General features: G+C 38.0%; 1 protein-coding gene across 1 annotated transcript in view; it reads left to right on the forward strand.

Annotated features, from left to right (window-relative positions):
* Positions 1–4,428: 4,428 nt before the first annotated feature.
* The window catches only part of TPP2 (tripeptidyl peptidase 2), a gene marked incomplete at both ends in the record, with an annotated part of 47,455 nt that continues 26,325 nt past the window's right edge, over positions 4,429–25,558 (forward strand). Inside the window, 17 exons of the mRNA XM_079549493.1 lie at positions 4,429–4,590; positions 9,949–10,077; positions 10,482–10,577; positions 11,230–11,334; positions 11,983–12,107; positions 12,818–12,981; positions 14,042–14,196; positions 15,110–15,186; positions 15,671–15,798; positions 16,821–16,920; positions 18,508–18,656; positions 18,753–18,868; positions 20,484–20,652; positions 21,918–22,075; positions 22,487–22,563; positions 23,668–23,774; positions 24,518–24,672. Coding sequence (XP_079405619.1) covers positions 4,429–4,590; positions 9,949–10,077; positions 10,482–10,577; positions 11,230–11,334; positions 11,983–12,107; positions 12,818–12,981; positions 14,042–14,196; positions 15,110–15,186; positions 15,671–15,798; positions 16,821–16,920; positions 18,508–18,656; positions 18,753–18,868; positions 20,484–20,652; positions 21,918–22,075; positions 22,487–22,563; positions 23,668–23,774; positions 24,518–24,672 — 2,172 coding nt within the window. The remainder of the gene's footprint in view (positions 4,591–9,948; positions 10,078–10,481; positions 10,578–11,229; positions 11,335–11,982; positions 12,108–12,817; positions 12,982–14,041; positions 14,197–15,109; positions 15,187–15,670; positions 15,799–16,820; positions 16,921–18,507; positions 18,657–18,752; positions 18,869–20,483; positions 20,653–21,917; positions 22,076–22,486; positions 22,564–23,667; positions 23,775–24,517; positions 24,673–25,558) is intronic.

Here is a 25,558-nt window from a genome sequence, read left to right on the forward strand (position 1 = left end):
TTGCTTTGTGATTGGAATACAGTCTCCAATGACTTGAATAATTCCTGGGAAGGAATGCTACCAATAGTGTCAACTGCCAGCTGTGCTTGGCAGTGGCCCTCAAGGCTCTTATGGCTGGAGGTGTGCCAAAGCCCAATACTCTCTGAACAATTCTTCAAGATGTTCCACATGAGGAGGTCTTCATTTTTAACAGCACATTTCCTTATTTGTAGATATTTGATGTTACAGAGGATTTGAATTTAGCATGGTGGCACAGCACTTTACTGAAATCTCAAGTGCAACATAGCTTTTACAAAATACTGTTGAATCACAACACTGGTCTCTATATGGTCATCATTACAACACTGGGTGTCCCTACCATGGGGGAGGAATATGGGGGTTGAAACAAGATCAAGCCTGTTGCTCTCTTCAATTTTTATTTATTGGTTGTCCACCTTTTTATATCTTAGATTTTTCTGAGTTGACAACACCTTTCTCCACCCCTTCTCTCCACTAATTATCTCAAGGAAGGCTATTTACACAATCCCAAAACCCACTGGTACACTTGGATATCTGAAATAAAGGTCTTTCTCAACACTCTGAGCTGAGACAAGTTAAGCTTGTTAAGCTTCCTTTACGACAACAGGTGGTTGTTTCTTATATTTGTCTTTGAGCTCATCACCCATGCACATCTCCTCTGAGCTTTCTTCCTATTCTGCACTGGTGAAACCTCCCTTGCAGTACTGCATCCAGACCTGGTGTCCTCAGTACAGAAGTGTAATAAACCTGTTAAAGCGCATCCAGAGTAGGGTCACAAAAATGATACAAAGGATGGAACACCTCTCCTGTGAGAACAGGCTGAAAGAGTTGAATTCTTTGAGTAGCCAGAGAATGCTGAAATGTGTCAGATGCACCATCACTGGAGACATTCAAGGTCAGTCTGGATCAGGTTCTGAGCAACCTGATTCCTGTTCATAACAGGGGAGTTGGACTAGGTGACCTTTAAAGGTCCCTTCCAACTCAAATGATTCTATGATTCTATGACAGAAGGTCAGCATACCATTAAGTTTCTGTCTCTATTCTCAAGGAAATAAAATCAACTATGACTTTAATTTTGCACCAGAAGGCACTTCAGGTTACTGCTAGATGTTTGAGGTTCAAAAGGTACTGAATGCCAGACTCAGCTTTTTGATCAGGTCAGTGTCTTGCCAGATGAACTTTATCTTCTTATCAGTTCTTTGAATATGCAGGTGGGAAACTGCTCCTTCTGGAGGACCTTTGTCGATTTGCACTCACATGAGAGTAACAAGAGCCAGTGCCAACTGAAGACAATAAAAAGGAAAATGACCAGACTCAGGTACACCTTGCTGTCCACCTCTTACCATCTATCCCCACTATAACTTAAAGAACTAAATACCAAAGCTAACCCACCCTCATTAAGTTGAAATGAGAAGGGACATTTACTGAACACTTTGGTAATTAATAGATTCACTCGAAATACCAAAGTCCTTCCACTGCCTAATATGATTTAATCAAAGCCTATGCCCTCAGTCTAACTAGTATACTCACTCCTCCTTTAAACATGTTGTAACTGAGGCAAGGTTGAAAGTAGATGAGTGGGTGAAATCTGCAATTAGAGAACAAGGTAATTGCTTGCAAGAGGTCTTGTACTAACTCCAATTGATACTTTGCATAGAATAATTCATCATTAATTAGAGAAAGAATGAAAATCCCAGTACTCTATCCATGTCAATGCTTGCACTAGTAAGATACTAGGTCATGCTGTCTCTTGTTCACTTTGGGATGCTTCCATACAAAATAGAAAAGCCTCCTGCCGCAGCTGGAGTTTTCTAGTTTGCAGAAAGATTCGAGCTTAGACAGAAATGAAACTTGAATCCAAGCATCCAACTTTTGGGTTAAATTTTAGGTGGAAGAGGTGGTGAGTATCCTCAACATCCTTGTCTGAAGAATGTTAGGGTTGCATGTGAAATCAAAGGGGATTTGTTGTTTGTCCTGGCAGGCCTACACAAGCAAGGCAGAGAATGGCTCTGTACTGCTGAGATTGAAGCAGCTTCACTAATTCTCAGACCTAGAATACCATCAGCACTGTTTGGGGTACCTTTAATGTTAATCTCAGAATCCCAGTGTCCCACCACAGCAGTGAATCTATAAAGAGTGACATTGGTGGCACGTTTTGGCTGAAGCACATGGCACACTATACTCAGTCATGTTCTGAGATATATCTATCGCACATATCATCATCATGTCCTGGAAGCCACTCTGCAGCTGGAAAACATGCACGAAGAAGTTTGCCATTCTCAGAACTGAAGCTGGATGGAGCACCACCTGCCTACGGAAATCTAGTTACCTGTAGAAGTTTAGATATTGCAAGAGCTAGAACTTATTTCATAATAGAAGAGTAATATACTTAGGGAAAATTAGAAGCTACAGATTCACTGATTTCAAAGGCCAAGTTGCAAATCATGTGCAACTTTGAAAACCAGGGTCCCAGGATGTGACAGCTGTTGCATCCTCCTTCCTTCTGGCTCAGTCCCCAGATTCCCATACAAACAGCTGAAATGGCTCCTAATATGGAGATGAGAGCCTACTTAATACAGCAAATCCAGATGAACTGCTGCATAAACTTAGATCCCAAGGGAAGTTAAATCATTATTTTAATGACCAAACCATACCATATCAAGAAGTTTTGTGAAAAACTCTTCTTTTGAATTTTTAATATGGCAGTCTTTACTTTTGTGAAATAGCAACATTATTACTCATAACAAAACAAAGCTCTATTTATTACATAGAATTCAGAAACTTAGACACAATAATGTGAATCAGTGCTGAGAGTGGATATTACCATTAAAAAACAAATATATTCCAGAATTAGTGGAACAAGCTGCATAACCAAAGTAAACATAAGAAACTTGAGAAGCTTAGGATTAAACATAAAATTAAACAAAAAAAAAAAAATCTCAAATGTTCAGATCTGCAAAGATTCAGTAAGAAGCACAGACTTAACCTTAACTCTATGTTATCACACACAGTAATTATATTAAAATAGGGTTATGAGTTTTAAAGACTGTAAATTAAATTAATTTTTCTTTCTTCTCTTTGTTATTGTTTTAATCTGTTAAAAGATGTTTGGCACACCTTCCTCAGAGCCTGATTTTTCCTGCAGAACCCGTTCTGCTGTTTGGCAGTATGCATCACTGAGCTATAGGGTACAGCTAATGGATCTGCTCATTAGACTGTTTGCCTCTGGAACCCAGGAAACAGAACAGCTAGCAGCAAGTGTGTCTCCAACCTGCAACATACAGCTTGTGTGTTGAATGGGATATAAAACACTCAGAGAATTTGACGTAGTTCATTGTCTCAAAATATACTGGGAATAGGATGCATTAGGCATCTGTCAATTTCAAGGTGCTGCCAGAAATACAAGCTTCTTCTATTGAGATGTACTGGCAACAGTATACAGAAGAAAACTAACCTCACATGGGCAGCGAGTTGGATATTACTTATAAATAATACATCAGTGAATAAAGACACTGTCAGAATAATTCTCCCTCCTGAAGTAAGATCAGGCCATTTTCTATGTAATCCTAAAAGGCACCAAACATGATTATCAGATACCAGCAGTATTCTAAGGAAATCAAGCACAGGATACCAAAATGTGAAATTTTAATTGATGAGAAAAACCCAAAGAGGGAAGGGAGCAGACTGAGTCACACAGTGAGCACCACATATGGCACAGCTTTGGCTTTCCTTTCTTTCCCTTTCCCTTCCTTTCTTTCAACACACAATACGCATTTGTAAAGCAGCGCTTTTCAGGTTCATTTTGGCATTTTATACGCATAAGAATCCTGCAGTACTCTGTAGGTGTCTAAGAGCGCAGATGTAGTCAGTGGTACAAAACGAGCGGCACAAACAACAAGAAAGCCATTTCTGCTAGGGCTGTTCAAGCAGGATGGCTTTTCTCTATTATGTACGTGTCGTTTCTGACACACTGGTAAACATCCACTTTGTTTACGACAGGCATAACCGGGCACAGCTCCACGCTGCGTTACAGCCACGTCCCTCAGGAGGCGCTGAGGGGCAGAGTGGCCCCAACCTCCAGTAAGGTCCCGATCCAGCAGTGTTACGCCGTGTTTACGCTGCGCGCTCACTCCACCCCACATCTTCCCTCTTCCACGGCCTATGGCCCCGAAGTATTTCTGCATGTCACTTTAAGACCGCGGCCCCGGCACGTGGGAAAGGCCGACTTTCCGATTGGCTATGTCTCCCTGAGCCCTCCAGCTCTCGCGCTCCGATTGGCTGCTTCAGCCCGGTCCCGCCCCCGCCGTGTGCCTCCAGGGGATGCTTCCCCTCACCGGCCAGTGCGCAAGCGCATGCGCCGTGCCCCATCCCTAGCGCCCGTTGACTCGCGGCCCCGTCTGCCCTCCCGCCATGGCGGCCGCCGCCGAGGAGCCTTTCCCTTTCCACGGTCTCCTGCCCAAGAAGGAGACCGGAGCCGCTGCCTTTCTCTCCCGCTTCCCCGATTTCGACGGGCGGGGGGTACTGTTGGCCGTGTTGGACACCGGCGTGGACCCGGGCGCACCGGGCATGCAGGTAACGGCCAGAGGCCCTGAGTCACCGCACTTGGGCGCCGGGGAGCTGCGCGGCCAGAGGGTGGGCACCGGACCGGGCAGTGATCCGACAGGCCGGGGGCGCTGAGGGGACATCTGAGTTTGGCTGCTGCCGGCCCGGTCCCGACGTTCCCTGCGGGACTACAGCCCGCGTGGCTTTGTCTGCACCTCCTGTTACACAATGGCTGCTTCTGCGAGATCTACGCTTATTAAATCTGTGCGGGTGATTTAAATGTCGGCCTATCTCAGCGGTTCCTTGTTGGTTTTCAATTCGTCTGTTAGCACTTCTTTATCGTGTGGCTCGTGTATTACTTATATCACTTCCAGTTTCCTGTCAGCATGTTTACCATCAGATGTAGCAGCCTTGAGTAGAGATTTAGGGGAAGATGCACACAGCTTGTTGGGGTACTGTGTCCTGTATGTTAAATAAGCACTGTGCATTTCTACCCTTTGCTTGGCACAAGTTTTACTCTTGGATAACCCAGTTCAGGGAGTTCACCATGGCAAGTTGTTAGCCCGATGTTCCCCAGTGATTCCTTACACTGTTCAAGCAAGTAAAGGGGTAATTGAAGAGGACAGATAGGCTGGGAGGTGGCACTGGGCAGCTGTCACTTCACTTGAGTTAAGCTGGAATGAACTTATCCAAAAAGCAAAATAATACCATCCCAGTACTTAAAAGGGACTTATAAATAAGATGAAGACTGACTTTTTATGTGGTCTGATCATGATTGGACAAGGGGGAATGGTTTTAAGTTAAAAGAGGGGAGATTTGAGTTAGATGTTGGAAGGGAATTTTTCACTTAGAGAGTGATGAGGTGCTGGCACAGCTGCCCAGAGAGGCTTTGGTGCCCCATCCCTGGAGGCAGACATGACCAGGTTGGATGGGCTCTGGGCAGCCCGAGCTGATGGCTGGCAGCCCTGCCCACATCACAGGTTGGGACTGAATGAGGTTTAAGGTTCCTTCCAACCCAAGCCAATCTATAAAAAGGCAGTTATGTAGACAAGAATATAAAGGGGACGTGCATAGTTCTGAAGTTTTCCATGTGGAAGCAAAAAAACTTAAATTTCTAGATGCTATAAACAGGAAGTGGTGAACCAAAAAGATGGGCAGTAGGGTAGGCTTTGCTTTGGTGTAAATTTCAAGCAAATTGATATGCTTGGGACTAAGACAAAGAGAATTCAAAATCCAGATGAGCCTGAGATGCCCTGTTTTCATTGTATTGAAGATGAAATTTCAAGTGCAGGAAATTATAAAAGATGCGTGGGCCGCACACAAAATGAAGCATAGCTTTGTAAATACTGCTTCAGAAAGAGGATGTCCTCACTCTTCAGTGAAGTGGACAATTTATGTTTTGCCTCTCCAGATTAAGACTGTCTTGCAGATAAACAGCATAGTGCACAGGAAGAGTAGCTGTACTGTGACAGGCAATTTCCAGTCTTGAGATGTCAGCCTCCCTGCTACTTTCTTTACTTCTGCTTTTTCTTGCTGTCAGACTTACTTTCAGTTCTCAGCTGGCACAAATTGAATCTCTTGTTTAAAGTGAAGAGAGCAGTCTATGCTGGAAGGCTAATAAACATTACAGCTTTTAGTTGAAGTTAGTGTCAGTACTGTTTGAAGGCCAAAGTGAGCCTGCCCTGTTTTGAGTGTAGTGGGGATCTTAGTCAAATCAAAGAAGTTTGTGTTTTGTTGCTCCCCGGTGTCTCATTTTTTGGGGGGTGGATTTACTTTGTTATTTTATGCCTTGATTTTTGAACACTGATACCATAAATGTATGACATGCAATCATTTGCTGGGGGGCAGATAACAACGAAGTACCTTCATGTTTATGTTCTTGCGTGAACATTTGTTGCTATAAAGACAGTAGTTACTGGGCTTAAGAGAACTTAAGCCAGTAACTTTTTTCTGTCAGTTTGCTTTCTTTTCTGGATAAAGCATTTGTCTTGTACAAATTTTCCTTTCTTTTCTGAACCTTTTGCAGCCAGTGCTCTCTGGGGAACTCTTTTTGCCTAGCCTTCCATTGCTTTATGCTCCACCTGGTGCTCCCAACTCAGTTCAGTTTGTCTGCTTCTTTCATGCTGGATTCTTCCCTTCTCAGCCCTCTTGGTATAGTCTGTTTCTAGCTGTTATTTGCAAAATCCTGATGAACTTTTGAGAGGGCCCATAAATTTAATGGGGTGTTGTGGCTGTGTATTATATATTGTCTTTTTTCATCCCTACACTGTCATTTCTGCATTGCTGTGAAGTAAAGTTGTATGATCTCACAAAAATACACTCAAGTACACCTGTCTTAGCCCTTTAATTAGCATTGTCACAGATAGCGGTGCTTCCCTGCTACTACTGTATGTATCAACTGCCAGGGTTATGCAGATACAATTAGCATTTCAAAAATAACCTACTTTGTGTTTTGCAAAGTCAGAGTTGTCATGAAAGCACGCTTTTGAAACTTCAGTGGATATGTATAAACAGTAATATAATTCTGCTGTAAACTAGTTTTTCAAACAACTATAAGAAAAAAAAAAAGAGAATTATATTTTTTTGTAAATCATATCATCACGACATTTAGGCGTTGTACTAAGGGACATGGTTTAGTGGGGAAATACTGATGGTAGGTGTATGGTTGGACTGTGTGATCTTGGAGGTCTTTTGCAACCTCAGTGATTCTGTAATAAGGAAAAACTTCTCCAAAAGAGTGTTGAGGCCCTGGCACAGGCTGCCCAGGAAGATGGTGGAGTCACCATCCCTGGAGGTGTTCACAGAATGTGTAGATGTGGTACAAAGGGGCATGGGCATGGTGGGCAATACTAGTAGGACTAGATGATCTTAAAAGTCCTTTCCAACCTTAATAATTCTGTAAGATACTTTTCATTGCATAGAAATTCTCTACTTTTGAATTTTAATGCAGATGCCCTCCTGTCTGTAATAAATTAATTAGTTTTGGGCCTTCTGATCAAGGAAATTAACCAAGATTACTTGGTTTTGTTTTTCTCAGAATTGCAGGACTTGAGAAGGGAAAGACAAGCTGAAATCTGAGTTTGACTGTAGCATTACTACTGGTGGGCAGTAGTCCAAACAGTCAGCAGCAGAAGCCATATCAGTTACTTGCACTGATTGGCGGACTCTGACTGGATCTCTGCCACTAAGAATTGAACCTTGGACCTTTGCAAGTGAAATGCTGAGTTTCTTTTGTCTGACCGTGGGACTCTGAATTGTTGGTTCTAATTGTACATACAAACTCACGTGTGAGTGTAGACCTACTATTCAGCTGAAAGGCAAAGAGCTGTGTAGTGCAGGAGTTGCACATGGCCTTTCTGGACTGGCTGGGGAACAACTTTCAAAACTACGCAAGCTCATCATAGCATAAATTGGTGTTTGGGCCACCTGTTGCTGTGCAATTTGCTTCCAACAGGTCACCTTGGATTATTTTTTCCTTCTTGTTTCTCGTGCTTTGATCAGTGAATAACTTAGATTACCACGTGCTTCCAACTGAAGTGTCTGATTTGGATAGTCCCAGTTTTGGCTTTCACTTGCTTTATGATTGGTGTAACTATTGATTTCTTTGTCAGTGGATAATGGCATCAGAAAGAATTATGAGCACAAGAAAATTGTATTGTGTGCATGCTTTGGCGCTCTGTTTCTCAAGTAAGTTTTTACTGCTGCCGAAATGTTTCAGCAGGTGTATTACCAAGTTAAAATCATAGACTCATTTGAGTTCAAAGGGACCTTTAAAGGTCATCCCATCTAATTCCATTGCAGTGAACAGGGACATCCAGCCTGAACTTGAATGTCTCTAGGGGCAGGATATTCACCACCTCTCTGGATAACCTGTACCAGTGTCTCACCACCTTTATTGTAAGCAGACTTGTTCCTTATATACAATCTAAATCTGTCATCTTTTGTTTGAAACCATTTCTCCTTGTCCTGTCACAACAGACCCTGCTAAAGGGTCTGTCTCCTCCTTTCTTATATAGCCCTCATTTAGAAGTTGGAAGGTTGTTCTCAGGTCTCCTACAGGAGCCTTCTTTTGTCCAGGCTGAACGGCCCCCAAGTCTTTCAGCCCATTCTCATAGGGCAGATGTTCCATCCCTTAGGTCAGTTTTGTTGCTCTCTTCTGGACATGCTCTAACAGGTCCATGACTCTCCTGTACTGAGGACTACACATCTGTACACTGTACTCCAGATGAGGTCTCAGCAGCACAGAGTAGAGGGGCAGGATCACCTCCCTCGACCTACTGATCACACCACAATACTGTTGACTTTCTGGGCTGTGAGTGTGCATTGCTTGCTCATGTCCAGCTTACTGTTCCCCATTACCTCCAAGCCCTTTTCAGCAGGGCTGTGCTCTGTTCTTTCATTCCTCAGCTTGTATTGATAGCGGGAATTTCCCTAACACAGGTGCAAGACCTTCCACCTGGGTTTGTTGAACCTCGTGAGGTTCTCTGGGGCCCACTGCTCAAGCCTGTCTAGGTCCTTCTGGATGGCATTCCATCTCTTTAAGAATGTCACCTGAACCCTACAGTGTGGTATCATCTGCAGACTTACCAAGGGTGCACTCACCCCACTGTTGATGTCATTGATGAAGATATCAAAGAGTCTCAGTCCCAGTACTGACCACTGGAGGACTGTTACATCAGTTTTCGTAACACTTTTCCATAGACAGATTAGCAGTGTTGGTTTATGGAATGGGTTCTCTTACTTAGTTACCCTCTTCAAAAGCAGTGTTTATTACATTCTGGAGTAGGAATCAATGTCCTGCTTATACTTACTACTTTTTTTTTTTTTTTTTTTACTTAACTGTTTAAACATGTTTTAACCAGGGGACTGGAGGATGGCTCCTAGCACTTTAGGTTTATTAAAACATGACACAGAATCCCTGTAACAGAAAAATAATTTGTGATGGTAATTTGTGTTCCTGTTAGATTTGTGCTTACTTAAGACTCAAGCTTGTATCTGCATGTAGTTCAGCACCTTTCATCTTTTTAGGTTTGTGTTATCGTTACTGCAAAATGAGGCTGGAACAGTGGGAGGGAAAAAAAAAAAATAAAGAGTGAAGGCAATGTTGCCAGTCATTGAAATATAAACGTTTGATTTTGCAAATAGTAGTTCTGTGAAACTGGGGAGGCTTATGAGCCAGGAAGATAGTTGTGTTGTTCTTGGTTCACTGAAAGCTAAACTGATTTCAAGGTATTTTTCTGTCATCCTGTTAAAGCTTAACAAAGTTACTAGATTCTTTTTTTCTTTTTTTTTCTTTTTCTTTTTTTTTTTTTTTTAATTAACGAAAATGAAAAATGGCTAAAGGCTATTCGACTGCACTTTAATTTTCTTCTCTGCTGATGTTTTCAGATTACAACTGATGGGAAGCCCAAGATAATTGATATAATTGATACAACTGGCAGTGGTGATGTAACTACATGTACTGTTGTGGAAGCTAAAGACGGAGAAATCATCGGTCTCTCTGGAAGAACTTTAAAGGTAAGAATTTGTGTGGTACTACAGGAAGAACCTTCAGCAGCTACCAGCTCTCTTTTCCTGTTGTTATCAAGAGTAATGAATTTATTGTACTGAGGGTTTAAATTACGGTAAGATAAGCCGCTAAACATTCAGATACTTGTCCTTATCATCCTATTAACTCTTCATAGTAGGACATTTTGTCCTCACTGATAGTACTGTTATTTCCTTAGACCTCTCCCAAAAACCACAGCTTACTGGGGCTGTGTTTTAAAGATAAAGATACTGAAAAGTGTTCATCTACAGTGTCAGATGAATTCCTACCGATTTCTAGTATTTTCAAGACTGCTAACTTCCTTGCTGAGTGTTGAATTTTTTGTTTGTTTGTTACCATTAACTAACCTATTCTTGAATATACTTTTCTGTAGATTCCAGCAAACTGGGTAAATCCTACTGGCAAGTATCATATTGGGATAAAAAATGGCTATGACATATATCCTAAAGCTCTCAAGGAGAGGATTCAGGTGAGAAATCGCATTTTTGCTTCTGGTGTGTGTTGATATTTCACTATTTTAATGAAGAGGTTTTTCTAGAAAACTATGGTATGTGCTTTAGTAACACATGTAGGCTGCTAGCCATAGGCTGATTTTTGCTTAATTTTGACACAATCCATTTCTTCTATGAATTTTCAGAGTCACAGCAGATCATAGAATGGCCTGGGTTGAAAAAGATCACAGTGATCATGTAGTTTCAACCCCCCTGCTATGTGCAGTGCTGCCAACCACCAAACCAGGCTGCCCAGAGCCACATCCAGCCTGGCCTTGAATGCCTCCAGGGATGGGGCATCCACAGCCTCCTTGGGCAGCCTGTTCCAGTGCATTACCACCCTCTGTTGAAAAAATTCCTCCTAATATCTAGCCTGAGACAGGGAATAGTTAGTTTAAACATTCCCTCTTGTCCTATCACTATCCACCCTCTTAAACAGCCGTTATGATGGTCAAATGGTCCTCCTTACACAGGTTCCTCGAAGTCAAAAAGTCTAATATTACTAGTATCTATTTACTTTTCCAGTGTGGCAGTTGTTTATTTGTAGTATTGTATTTAGTTTCTTAGCCTTTGTGTCTGAAACCATAACTTGCAAATGAATGTATTGAAGAAATGAGTTTTATGTTACAGAAAGAACGCAAGGAGAAGCTCTGGGATCCTCTTCACAGACTAGCTCTAGCAGAGGCCTGTAGGAAACAAGAAGAGTTTGATGCTGCTCATAGCTCTCCCTCCCAAGTTAGTATACTTCCTTGTGAGCTTGTAATAATTTGATACTGATAGAGAGGATTAAAATATTTTTATTATATGAGTGAATGAAGGATGTTTATGATAATTTATCACTGCGTCTTCTGATTCATTTTAAAAAAAGAAACAAAACAAAAAACCACAGTATGTGGGTGATTCCTTGATTTGTCAAATGTTGTTAACTTTCTAAACTTGTTTCTGATTATGAAAAGGGTATTAGTGCAAATACTTCATACCATATTTTTAGTAAGTTTTATTTTTAACTTTTGAGGCAATCATCTTTATTGTGCTCAAAGTCGGAATCTTTTAAACATATCCTTTCTTTTGTAAACTAGATACTATTTCATTGAAATACCAGAAATTTCTTGGGATGCTTCTGTGTCATTTAACTGTCTGTAGAAAAAACAAAGACATGAAATATAATAATTACAGAAGTCAGAATTATAGATAGCAGGCCAAGAATAGATAGAACGCTGCTGAAGACTGTTGATGTCTGTGACTTCTGTGATAGTCTTTGTTTCCAATGAAGTAATGGAGGAAATGTTTAACATCAGAAAGGAACAGGGCTTAAGATTGTATTCATAACTACTTAGTAATAGTTTTAGTAATACTCTAACTGTACTTTTATTGCTGTGTCAGGTAAATAAGTTACTAAAGGAGGAACTTCAAAATCAAGTGGAACTGCTAAATTCTTTTGAGAAAAAATACAGTGATCCTGGTCCAGTATATGATTGTCTAGTATGGTATGATGGTGAGACCTGGAGGTAAGTATCCAAGCTTGTGAAACAAAATGTTTTAAGCATATAAAACAATAGTTTGCATTAAGTACTTATGTTAATTTTTACATCTGCTTTTCTATGGAGTTCTGAAATATTGCTTGCTTTGAAATGATCCTATATCATGACAAAGTTCTGCTCCTGAATGAAGATAGCATAGAATGAAGTCTTACACTTTGTATCACTCTGATTTTATTAAGCTTGTAGATTTTTCCTCTAAGGCAAGGAATAAAATTGCTCTGAGTACACATTGATAATAGGAAACTGAAGAGGGGAAGAAAAAGAAATTGCGCGCTTCAGAATGTAATGTGTCACTTTTCCTGACTATTAATGTGCATTGTACAAACCAGTAGCTGAGACTTCACATGTTTGTGCACAAGTACTGAGCAGCTAGCTTAAGTGCAATTCCTTCTCTGAAGGAATTGCCTGAACTTACAAAATCTCTTTTATCAAGCATTACTTAAATTTAGTAGCACTTGAGAATCAATTAACTTAGAGATCTTTGTAGTTTCTGAATCCAATTATAAAAGGCCAAGTTTTAAAGTATTGATGTAATGAATTAAGATACTGTCAACCCAGGACCAGACGTGCTGGGGTCTTTGTGGTACTCCTCTGTTGCAGGGGGAGGAACGATAACTGGAAGTGCATGGCAGTTGAAAAATTATCTTTTTTTTTTTTTTAATTGTTGTCATCAACAGAGCCTGCATAGATACAAGTGAGAGTGGTGACTTAACCAGCTGTACAGTGTTGAGGACCTACAAAGAGGCTCAGGAATACGGATCTTTTGGAACATCTGAAATGTTGAATTATTCCATTAATATATATGATGATGGAAACCTTCTTTCAATTGTGACAAGTGGAGGTAAGTGAAAGGAATGTTAAGAAAAGTTTTGTTGCTGATTTGGTATCATGAGAAGCAGCAGTTTGTATTGGTTCCCAATTTTGGTACTTGGGATTAAAGGCATTAAAAAATCGTTATTCGTATTTCGTGTAGTAAACCCATAACAATGTCTTGTTACTGAACTTGCTTACATTTTTGTGTCTGAAATTCAGTCAACTTTGTATCCATATGCAGGTGTATATATAGTACATTTAAGTTTAGTTACTCTTTAAGATGTTCCTGCATCTTACTGACATTAGCCAGTGAACCTTCATTCAGCTTTTTTGTTTTCCTTTTGAATGTAGGTTGCTTATTGAATTTTGTCACTGTTCTTTGTGCTTTCATAATTTAAGAATCTTTTTTTAAAAACATCTGTCAACAAAAGTGTCTGTATTTTAGTTTATCCCAACTCTTTAATGATGATAGGTCTCATCATAGCTGTAGCACTGACTGCTCTGATCCCATTGTTGTGAGTTCTCAGTATAAAGATGTTCTGTTTTGAAAACGTACTGAGTGATTAAGGTGGTGTGAATGTATTTGATTTTTTTTAATATTTTTTAAAATGCTCTTGATTTCTCATGAAGCTGCCCTATCTCAGAAGAACTACAGGAACAGTTTTGGCTTCTAAATCAGTAATAACTTTGGGATTCCTTTTATGGCTGTATGGAGTTTTGTTTTTTTTTTTTTTTTTCTTCCCCCTGATCTCCACAGTCAGGATATTTTTGGTATAATTTTTGTTACTCTGAGTGTGAAGTGTTAAGCCTTTTTGATAATGTCTGTTAGTGGAGTTTATTAGTTCATACTTCCTTTCTCCTCTTCTGCCTCCTTCTTCCTGCCCTCAAAAGCTGTTTTGTTTTGCAAATTGCTCCTAATTACTGGCTTTTCATCTCTTAGTATAATATAACATTTATTTAAATAAGTAGTTAAATTCTGGGGTTGCTAATTTAGCTCTATTACTTTTCATTTAATGAACTGTGGTGTATTAAATCAGTATAAAAGAAGTTCACTAACCATACAGTGGTTTGAATTTTAATTTGCTTAGGAGCACATGGAACACATGTGGCTAGTATTGCAGCAGGATACTTTCCGGATGAGCCAGAGCGAAATGGTGTGGCTCCAGGAGCTCAGATTCTTGCAATCAAGATTGGTGATACAAGACTAAGTACAATGGAAACTGGCACTGGTTTAATAAGAGCTGTAGGTATTTCAATGGATAAGTGTTAATCTCAGCAGTTTGAATTTATTATGCAGTAATTGAGGAGTGCTTTGGTAACTCATACACCGTGGTTTTGTAGTCCTGTAATACCCTCAGCGTTAAAATGAAGAAAATAAATGATAGTTTCAAGCTTATTGTACGACTTTTATTTTATAAGAATAAACATTTATATTTATATTTTTATTCAGTTGATAGTATTGCAGTGTTTGTCTAACTTAGCCCATAAGAGAAGTGACTTGTAAGCTTATTTAAAGTTATTTGTTCTTGTTATGAGTATATTTATATACATGTTGCTTTTATGCTTAGCTACGTAACTGTAATACATAGCAACTGACATCTAACTTTGTGGCTGAACATATTTTGACTGTTTCTTAAGAGTGATGGAAAAAAATATTACTTTCTCATGATCCAAGGCCCAATGCCTCTGCTGTACAGCAAGTGGTTGAGGAAAATGTATGTAAGAGAAGGAATGAAAATAGAAAATGATTATTTGTAGATCATAGAATATATTACTAATGTGAAGATTTGTGTTAATGCTACTGTGGCTCTTTGAAATTTAACCAAACCACACAGGAAAAGAGAAATTTGTCTTATTAAGAACGTATATATAAGACTAATGAGATCGATGGTTTTATATTATGTTAATGTCTTAATTTATAGCTTGGTATATGGGATGCTAATGGCTTCTTTTTTGTTGTGGTTTTGTTTTTTTTTTTTAATTGGGCTACTAGGAAAATGCCACTTTAATGTAGCTTACTTCATCCATTTTCCTCCATAGGGTTGGAAAAAAAAAAAAATATTCCTCTTTCCGTAAATGTGTAGCAAAACATTTTAAGCAGATGTTTTTTCCCATTCCATAATTACTTATGTTGGCTTTTATTTTTGCTTTCTCAGATGATAGAAGCAATAAAATATAAATGTGATCTTGTCAACTATAGCTATGGAGAGGCAACACATTGGCCGAATTCTGGGTAAGTGCTACTGCATTTAGCGTAAAGTTTTTCAACGTTACACAAGTATAATTTCAGGCGTTGGTTTTCTGTAAATGTACTGTCAGTAAGAATTAATTGTCCAGGCCCAAACGATGGCATTAAAGTACTGCAGTTTATTTTTTAAATGTCTACAAAAACTACGTAAACATATTGAAAATGCTATTAATTGTGATACTAGGAATATTTTAGAGCAGTGAAGTATTCTCGTAGTTGAAACACCATGTAGTCTGGGTGTTTTTTTGTTTTCTGTGTTTTTCTTTTGTTTTAAGACTTAACATTGATGTGTGTGGCTGTTACTCCCTTTCAAAATAAGTAACATCAGTTCTGAGACCATCTCTGGCCTGACGTGGAAAGCTGGCTGCATAATATTCCTCTGTGACTGGTCCTGCTATGAATGGGTGTTTTCCCATGCAGAAAGAAAATCACACATTGATTAAATAACTCCATCTTTTCCTTATTTCAGGAGAATTTGTGAAGTAATTAATGAGGCAGTATGGAAACACAATGTAATTTATGTTTCGAGTGCAGGAAACAACGGCCCTTGCCTTTCTACAGTAGGATGTCCTGGTGGCACTACATCTAGTGTAATAGGTATGAATGTTTTTGGTGTTTGTTTTTTTTTCACCCCTAAAACATAAAGTCAGTATTCATCTTCTGTTTTTTTTTTTTTTCTTTCAGCCTTTGTAGTTTTGTTTTCTATTTGGGTTCACAAGTTGTTTGCTATACTAAATTCAGAATATTTCCAAAGATTACTGGCCTATGAGATTAATCTTATGGGAGGAAGTTATTGTACACTTACTTATGAAAATGTAGGTTATCTTCTTACCATTCAAAAACAATGCAGAAAACTGGTGTTGGAGATGATTGATGTAGGTTTGATGTAGGTATGAAATTTACTGAAGAAATCTATTTAAAGAGTAGGGTGTGGTTCTTTTCAAATCTAACAATCTAAGCACGCCTCTCAGACTGTTAGCTATTGCAGGCATGTCCAACTTGCTGCCTTGGGACCACATGCAACTCAGCACAGCTGGAAGGTGTGCTCCAAGGATGCTTCCTTGATACCAGATTCCAAAAATGCAAATTTAGCAGGCTTTGGCATAGTAATTTATATGGTCTGTACCAACTGGGCTGAGTAGCAGGAAAATACTGACTTTCATGGATGTGGTGGTTGAGCAGTATGGTTTTTCCTATCTGTTTAAGGTAGTGTAGCTCTGAGTCATGGGAACATGAAGCAATTCATATGGGCTCCTTCGCGGCAGCTTTAGTGTAGTTTGTGTCCACGTAAACACAGACAAAATTCTCCAGAAAGGGGTAGGTGCATTTGAAAGTGATGTGTTGTGAAATAAATGCAGATAGTAAATATAAATTGTTCCAGTTGAACTCAAATGACACTTCAAAGTTATCCATTTTATGGAAGATTTACATATTACATAGTATCACTACACACTGTAACTGTGTAGCATGCTCTTTACACTTGTTTTCTAACAATACTTGAACAGAGATGGAAAAAAATGTCCATTTAAAACGTTTTTTAAATATTCTGTAGTGTATTTTGTTTATTTTTTGTTTTATTACACATTCATTGTGCATCTAAGATGCTTGTTTCCTATTAGGTGTTGGTGCCTATGTGTCACCTGATATGATGGTTGCTGAATATTCTTTGAGAGAAAAACTGCCAGCAAATCAATATACTTGGTCATCCAGGGGGCCAAGGTAAGTTATAATAAAAAGGAGGGAATTCCTTACTTTGCAGTTCTGATTAAGTAATTGCAGATCTAAAAATTGGTCACTAATATCAAAATGAAAGTATTTCTTTTCCCAGTAAGAACTTAAGTAGTCTGCTGCTCTTGGAAGGTCTACGTCTGTAGAATTCTTAATGGGAGGGAGGATGACTGAGCTGTCTGTCACAGTCTGTACATTTTAGTAAAGTCTGTTTAGGAAATGAAAATCTGATTAAAATAGTTTGGAGATGTGTACTATTTCTGATTTTATTTTTCTGAGGCTCTTTTCAGTAGCATTTGTTTCATTCAGTAGTGTGGTATTGCTAGCTAATCTGTTGGTGCTGAAGACTAGAAGAAATACTGTTGTGGTATTGTTACTTCTGGCTTCAATGACATTATAATGGCACAACTTAATTATTGGTTTTGCTTGAATCTAGTGGAAGTGTGAGAGGACAGAAAAATGTTTTTCTAACTCATTATAGAGAACTCTCTCAAAGAAAATGCAAGGGCTTAGAGATTTTTTTATTATTATATTATAATATTAATATTTATATTAATATTATATTTATATAATTAATTAAATTTATATAATATAATTAATATTATTATTCTGAGAAGAATTTGGTAGTAATGTGGTAGACAAAAGAAGTCTGAGTAAGGACTAGAGCCTTTCAGGCAGATATGCTTGTCTGGAAGTATGATAAAAACACTAATTTATACAGGAATGTCATAAAATGTCTTAAATTCATTGACTTAGTAATGTAGAGTACTTTGATTTTGAAACTTATCTTAGATGAAGCTATCAGTGTAGGATACAAATCCACCTGGCCTCTCTACAAAATTTAATAGTTCAAGCACAGTTTGGTCCTTATTAGTGATACATTTTTCATCTATACAGAGTGAAGAATATTTAGTATATTTGTCTCACACAGTTGAAAACTACTGCTTCGTTACTCACTGAGTTTATAAAAATGCTTGGGCAAAAAAGAAGGTGAAGTGGGCCCAGCTGACTCTGAACCACTTCTTGAGAGGAGAACATTAAGGGAGGAGGATTAAATGTATCAACTTCTGTATTGTAATTCAAAATTTGACCTCTTGTGCATGGCTGTGCAAAATCCAGATCTCTCGATTCTACATTTTTTTTTTCTAGCCTCTTTTTTTTACTGATTTTGCTTTAAAATATACTATATTTTCTTAAAAAATAATAATGGTTAAATAAGCTCAGTGAAATATTTATTTACGTAGTGAAGTTTTTAGTACACTTGTTTGTTTTCTAATTCAGATTTGGTTAGATAAGTCAGCTGACTAAACTGTAGTCTTTAAATACTGTAGTATTTAAGGAATGAAAGTTCGGATAACTTTCACTGTGGAAAACAGGCATAGCTGATGATTAATTTGACATTAAACTGCTACTTAATGTACTGCTTTATCTTGTATTTAATGGGTTAATGATTTAGTGGAGTATTATTTGAGAATGTGCCAAAGCTAAAACTATCTTTTTAAGTGCAGGGGTAACTTCAAGGTAAAGTGTGCAGAAAGTAAAAGCTTGTTTTTCAACAATTCTGTTTTTTTCCACTAGCACTGATGGAGCCCTTGGAGTAAGTATCAGTGCCCCAGGAGGTGCTATTGCTTCTGTTCCAAACTGGACTCTGCGAGGAACACAACTCATGAATGGCACATCCATGTCTTCTCCCAATGCATGTGGAGGCATTGCATTAGTACTGTCAGGTAATATCAGTACATAGTATAAAAGAAGAAGTCTTTTTCTGTAGCTTTCCAACTTTGTTAACTTTTTTTACAATGATATCCTTACTTTAATTTCAGGGCTCAAAGCTAACGATATTCATTACACTGTTCATTCTGTCAGAAGAGCCTTAGAAAATACAGCAGTGAAAGCTGAAAATATAGAAGTGTTTGCACAAGGACATGGTGTTATTCAGGTAATTGTCAGTGAAACAAGCAAACAAACAAAAGCCTTAAATAACTGCCAGTAGAAAATTACCTAAAAACGTTTTCTGGGTGAGCTCACTCAGCTCCCAAGCTACTTAATTAGCAGATCTGATTCGGGATAAAGAAGGGAATGTAGTGGGAGGGGAGGAGGAATGAAATATTTCTCTCTGTTTCAGCATGCAGTTGGTTTCTCTTGAATATGTGTTAACTAGACACATTCCTTGTGTGATGAAAAGGGTGTGTGGACGTAAAAGTAAGATGTGGGATTTTGTCACCCACATATGGATTTGTATGCATAAATTCTGTCTTAATGTCAGAAAATGTTTTTATACTGTTGTCAGAGAGCTAAACTTGTTCTTTGCAGACAAAAGCTGGAACAGTACATTCTGAGCAATGAAAATGCAGAGGTACCCACGCTAAAGCAAAGGACACCTTTGCTTCACAAAACAGTGTATCTGCAGTAGTAGGGTGATTTTTTGCTGTGGGTGGGCCTGCACTGAAAAGTCTAAGCATTCATTGTGTTGTCTTTTAAGGAACTTGTAAACCTCCAATGTGAATTTTTTTATGGTAAAGGCAGTATGAATGACAGTATCCCTTTGCATAACGTTAAGTTGTTAAAGACTTAACTGATGCTTTTGCCTGTGGTCGCTCCCATCCGAGCCAAAAAGAGGTACTGAGATTTTGCTCTCATGCTTAAAGACGTTTCATATTAAATGCTTAGCTCTAAAACTTTGTTCTTGAGATTCTGGAACCCGGTAGCAGATGTCTTTTGAACACATCTGTAATGCTGAGTTTGATACAGAAGGCAACAGAGTAGTGACCATATCAAATAAAAACATTTCCAAAACAGAAATGAAATGTGCCAGTTGTATCTTAGGATTTAGTATTCTGTGGTTAGAGTGTTTAAAAAAATATGAGTGTTAAAAGACTGTTAAAAAAAATATATGGTTAAAATTCTGACCTGGGAGACTGACCCTATACTGCATCTGCATGTTTCGGAGAGTGGTGTCTTAATGTTTATAGATGTAGGTAGCTTGCTGAAATATAAGGGAATGTAAGATTTTGAGGGTTGGTAGAATAAAAAGCGAGATAGTAGGATGCCTTTTTGAAACAAAAGGTTGGACTTGTCATCAGAGTTTAAGGGAACAAAAAAAGGAAGCAAGCTCTTCTTTTATATCTATATATATATTAAACTTGCATTGGCATTCCATCTTGCTTATATGTTTTAAAGTGCTTAACTTCTGCTGTATAAAAGGTTTAAATCTGTGACTAGTTTAGCTCCGTATATGGGAAAGGAATCTAAAGTAATATTGTAGACCTGGGCTTTTTACTTCCAAGTCATCTGTGGAAACCTTTGGCTTTTGTCTTCTGATAAATTTATTGCAAAGGGAATTTGTTGTATTATTTTTTTTGAAATGTCCTTTACTATTTTATTGCTCCGTATGGCTGTTGCATGAAGTGTTGCCTCGAAATCAGTATGAGTCCAATAGTTAGGATGTTGGTAACTTCAGTGCTTGTTGCTGTATTTGCTCAATGCCTCATGCAAAGGATAATGTACATAAATGTTGAAGTTGAATTGTGTTAATTTAGAATGTGTTCTAACAGGTTGATAAAGCCTATGACTACCTCGTTCAGAATTCATCATTCACAAGTAACATAGGCTTTACTATTACTGTTGGAAGCAATCGCGGCATCTACCTCAGAGACCCTGCCCAGATATCTGCACCTTCTGATCATGGGGTTGGCATAGAGCCTGTCTTTCCTGAGAATACAGGTAGGAAATCTTCTTTTGTATCATTTAAAAATGAAGAGTAAACTTCAAATAGAAAAGCTGTGATAATGCGGAGCAGTACAAGTCTTGTACCACAGAAGGAATAAATGCAACTCCAAAACTGTTGGTAAATGAAGGCAAGAATCTAAACAGCTTTTCATTCTAATCTCAGATTTATAATTACGGAACGTCTTTTCTGGTTTTTTTTTTTCTGTTGCTTTAGGCTTCCTTTTGCTCTAAATAACTTTAAAGTGAAGTTGTGGCTCCCAGGAAAAAAATAGAAAAAAATTATCAAACATTTTTAATATTTCAAGAAACTGTAGATCTTCTAGGGATTTGTGGTAGATGACTTCTGATGAAGAATGTAGGCTATTCTAAACAGAGCAGAACTTTACTAAGAAGCTAATCTCCGGGTATTTGGAGAGCACAAATTCTAGGTTTGGATTTTATCTAAGCTGGGGAAAAAAGATTTCAACAAACAAGTTCTATTGAGTAGCTAAGTATAAATATACCTAAAGGTAACATAGGAATCGATATAGGTTGTAGATGCTTATGGACTACTGTGAGTAACTAGTGCCAATGCAACTTCTCTTCATAGGCTGGTTTACTCTGCTGTATTTTATTAATAAAATATTATTTTATTATTTAAGTTTAGTATTTTATTATTTAACATTTTATTAATAAAATTCGGCATATTCACCTCACTAAGAAATGGGTTACATTGTATTTAGAAAAAAGACTGCTCTGAAAATAATGCCTCCTATTTTATTATGTTGACCAACAAAGTCAGAGGCAGATGTTTAGATTCTGATAGTAATGTTTTCAATAAACATAAGCCTTCACTTAGGTTACTCTATAATGTGATCTGGTGATTAGCAAAACTTTCAGTCTGTGAGGTTGGCTTTTACTTTATGTATGTGTGTTAGACAAGACTTTGCATCTATATGAAAATATTTTTACCTGCTTCCAGGCTTATGTAATGGGCAACTGAAGGATTGATAGCTACAGTACCTTTGCCTTTTTTATGTTTGCCTGTTTTATGTGCTTAAAAAAAAATGAAGTCACATATAGGCTTTCTTATATTATATGTTGTTGTTTTGCTGATTTCTCAAGTTAAAAGAGGTCATATAGAACAGTGTCCTTTTGTGGAGAATCTGACTTCAGGGGACTCTAAGGAATTGGTTCCTACAACATTTTATTGAGATGGCAAATTCTGCGTTACAGAGGAATGTGAGTTCATAATCTGGTATTGATTTTGTTGTTGACAGAAAACACTGAAAGGATATCTCTTCAGCTTCATTTAGCTTTAACTTCAAATGCACCATGGGTCCAGTGTCCTAGTCATTTAGAGCTTATGAACCAGTGTCGACACATTAATGTTCGTGTGGATCCACGTGGCCTGAGAGAAGGAGTACATTATACAGAGGTACTAAAGGATCAATATTCTGTGCGAGACTGTATGCCCTTCCTTTTTCATACTGCTTCTGTTAAATTTCTTTTAGAATTAATTTTTAAGGTGATGAAAGCTGTGTGGTGTACAAATGAGAAAATACTGCCACCCTCAGTACTACACAGGGTGAGTCCAGAGCTCAGCAGCAGCAGATATACTGTACAGTTTTGTACGGTAGATAGATTCCAAGGGATTTTTGAGTATCTTTATTGGAAAAATGAAAGCATATGAAAATATAAGTGAAATAACTGTACTTAAAGTTTTTTTTCTCTGTATATATTCATTTTCAACAATTGAAAGCACTCTGCAACTAGTTCAAGTTCAACATTGTCTTCTGTAATTTCATTTTGATCAAAGGTCATAAGCAGCTATATTTTATTTTGTCAGGTTTGTGGATATGATACAGCAATGCCTAATGCAGGCCCACTCTTCAGAGTTCCAATAACTGTTGTTATACCAACAAGGTCGGTAAACTCAAACTGTATTAGCTTCTTTTTTTTTTTTTTTTTTTTTTTTTTTTTTTTTTTAAACATTTGGTTTCATATACTCAATTTAATTGTGTTGTCATACTTATTTCACCTTCTTTCTCTGGGAGTTCTTGAACTAGCACTGACAGGGGAGCAGAGCTCTGAAAAGATTCTTGCAGCAGACTTATACTGCAGTAGCTTTTATTTTTCATCTTCGTGCTGGAAGCCAAAAGGAATAAAAGCCAAAAAAGAATATTCTTGACCACAATGACAGAGCTTTTCTCTTCCATCAGAATACAGATGACTTCAGACTTCTTGAAGAACATATCAGTGTATTTTTAAATGTAGATGAGCTGAAGTTTTTGGTTGTTGTTTTTTTTCCCCCCCCACTTCTAGCTGATGTACCAGTGTCCTTAAGGGCAGTGGGTGTTATTTGGCAGATAGAATTTGGAATAGAGTTCCTTCTCAATTTCAGTACAGAGAATTTACGGAGTTAGTGTTAGCTTCCTTATACAGGGAGCAGAGGGCAGCCACTGACCTCTTTCTCTGGTGACAGTGACAGGACTCAAAGGAATTGCACGAAGCTGTGTCGGGGAGGATCAGTCTAGGTGTTTGGGGAAGTTTCTTCACCACAGGGTGATCAGGAGCTGGAACTGGCTTACCAGAGTAGTGGTCAAGGCCTCATGCTGACAGAGTTCAAGGAATGTTTGGATAACACTTTCAGACATACGGTTTGAATTTTGGATGGTCCTGTGGGGCACCAGGAGTTAGACTCAGTGGTCACTGTGGGTCCATTCTAATTCTGGAGATCTGTAAGTGTCAGTAACAATTTCAGAGTCTCATCTAACATTGAACTCAGGTTCCATTTTTCACCTTCATAAATCCATTTTGGTTAAAATCTGCTTATTTTTGTGACTATTTCGGTCGTATCAAGTAGCATGATTACGTAGCAGCAAATCTGCAGATCAAAATACTTCTGGTGCTGAGGACTGAACATCTTCATTATATTCTTTTTGGAGATCATTTCTGTATATTAAAATGTCTTTGAAAAAATTTCACAGCTTGTTCCATTACTACTTATGTTTGCTTTTTGGTGTACAGAGTAGATGAATCATCAAGCTACGACCTTGCATATACAGATGTTCACTTTAAACCTGGCCAAATCCGAAGGCACTTCATTGATGTTCCCCAGGGAGCTACGTGGGCTGGTAAGGAAAATGAGCATATTAGTTAAATAACAAATCACATCTATCAAACTTGACAAAGTTGTTCTGAAATCATTCCTTTTTTGTCTGCCTGAGTAAGAATTTAAGCACTTGATCCATGAATATGTAAAACGTTCATTTGATTCTAGGCTCTTACAAGAGTGATTTTTTCTTTTTTTTTTTTTTTTCTTTTTTTTTTTTTTTTTTTTTTTGAGGGTCTATCTTGCAATCTGAAATGATGGCCCATTACTGGAGGCATATCCTGTATTTACAGAAAAATATTATTGTCTGAATTGTGCATAATTTTTAACATTCGTAGGCATATCTTTAAATTATGATTTAAACATGATGGGCAAGAAGCTTCTAATCCTAAAGGGAGAATTCCTCTTCTACATATGTGACATTAATAAATAAAAATCTTTCATATGTACTGAAGTTTATTGATAAGACTCTTGATTTGAAATTCAGCAGTAATCTATGCTGTACAGATATATAATGTGTACTGTCCTATTAGTTTTTACCATAAAGTTGAGTAACCTTTCTTATTTGATCTCTGAACCTGCTTAGTTTTTCTTAATCTGACATGGTCTTAATAAATAACTGATACGTAGGCATTGTTCACATATGGGGCTGATCTTCTATAGATTGTGATTGTCTTGTGAAAATGGCTTTCTTCTGTTGAATCTCCATTTCCTGTCTAAAATTCTTCATTGTTGTGACTAAACTTTGTTTCTTGTTTTGTCTAGAAGTGACAATATGTTCATGTTCCTCTGATGTGACAGCCAAGTTTGTGCTTCATGCTGTTCAGCTAGTGAAACAGAAAGCATATAGAAGTCATGAATTCTACAAATTTCTGTCCTTACCAGAAAAAGGATCAGTGACTGAAGCGTTTCCTGTCTTAGTAAGTTATGGTGGGGGGGTAGAAGAAAGAGAACATTTAGGTTTTTGCTGTTGTTGATCTTGGGGTTTTGTGTTTTGTTTTCCTTTTTTAGGGAGAAAAAGAAAATAAAAAAACCCAACCCAAATAAATCATTTCTTATAGTAGTGAATGAAACCTTTTTCTTCCTTTGGAAAGGTTTCAGGTAGCTTCATCAATTTGTTAGTCCTTGTTTATACAGACTGATTTGTTTCCCTTTCAAACAGGGACTAAGTCTTGTTGAATAGATTTAGTTCAGCACATTTTGCTTTTAATGCTTAATGTGATAATCTTAGAAATCTCTTTGATATTGAAGCCAAGTAATACTGACTGGCTTACAATTGTACTTACTTTGGTTAATTCTAGTTCAACAGTCTAAAACAGAACCAGGATATTCAGGTGTGCGAATGAGTCCACTGAGTCCACTAATCAAGTTTTCCCTGCCTAAGAGAGGTCGTGATTTCTGTGCTGCTCAGTCCTGCACTGTGTGAAAATGTCAAGTGGGGGCAGTAGGATACATGGCTTGATTTGTAAGTTTTATCATGTTAGTTTAAAAAAGGCAAGCAAAAAAAAGCAGTACCGACAGAAAACCTCCCATGCTTCATGTCTTCTTGAGGTAGAGAGCACTATCTTGTTTTCTGATACACATTAATGTCTCCTATAAACTACCCTGTCTATTTAATTTGAAAGAGTGGGAAAGGAATATGTAGTGTTTAAAAGCTGTAGCTTTTTTTTCTAGTGTATACCCATGGCACGCTTTGTTTTGATGGGAATCAAGTGTAATGTCTTATTTTGTATGGTAGCAAATAATACAATTGGAGTAAACTAGACACTATAAGGGTATACTTTCAGCAATATTCCCCCATTTTCT

This window comes from Tetrao urogallus (genome assembly GCF_951394365.1).
Source record: "Tetrao urogallus genome assembly, chromosome: 1".
In the NCBI taxonomy this organism is placed as follows: domain Eukaryota; kingdom Metazoa; phylum Chordata; class Aves; order Galliformes; family Phasianidae; genus Tetrao; species Tetrao urogallus.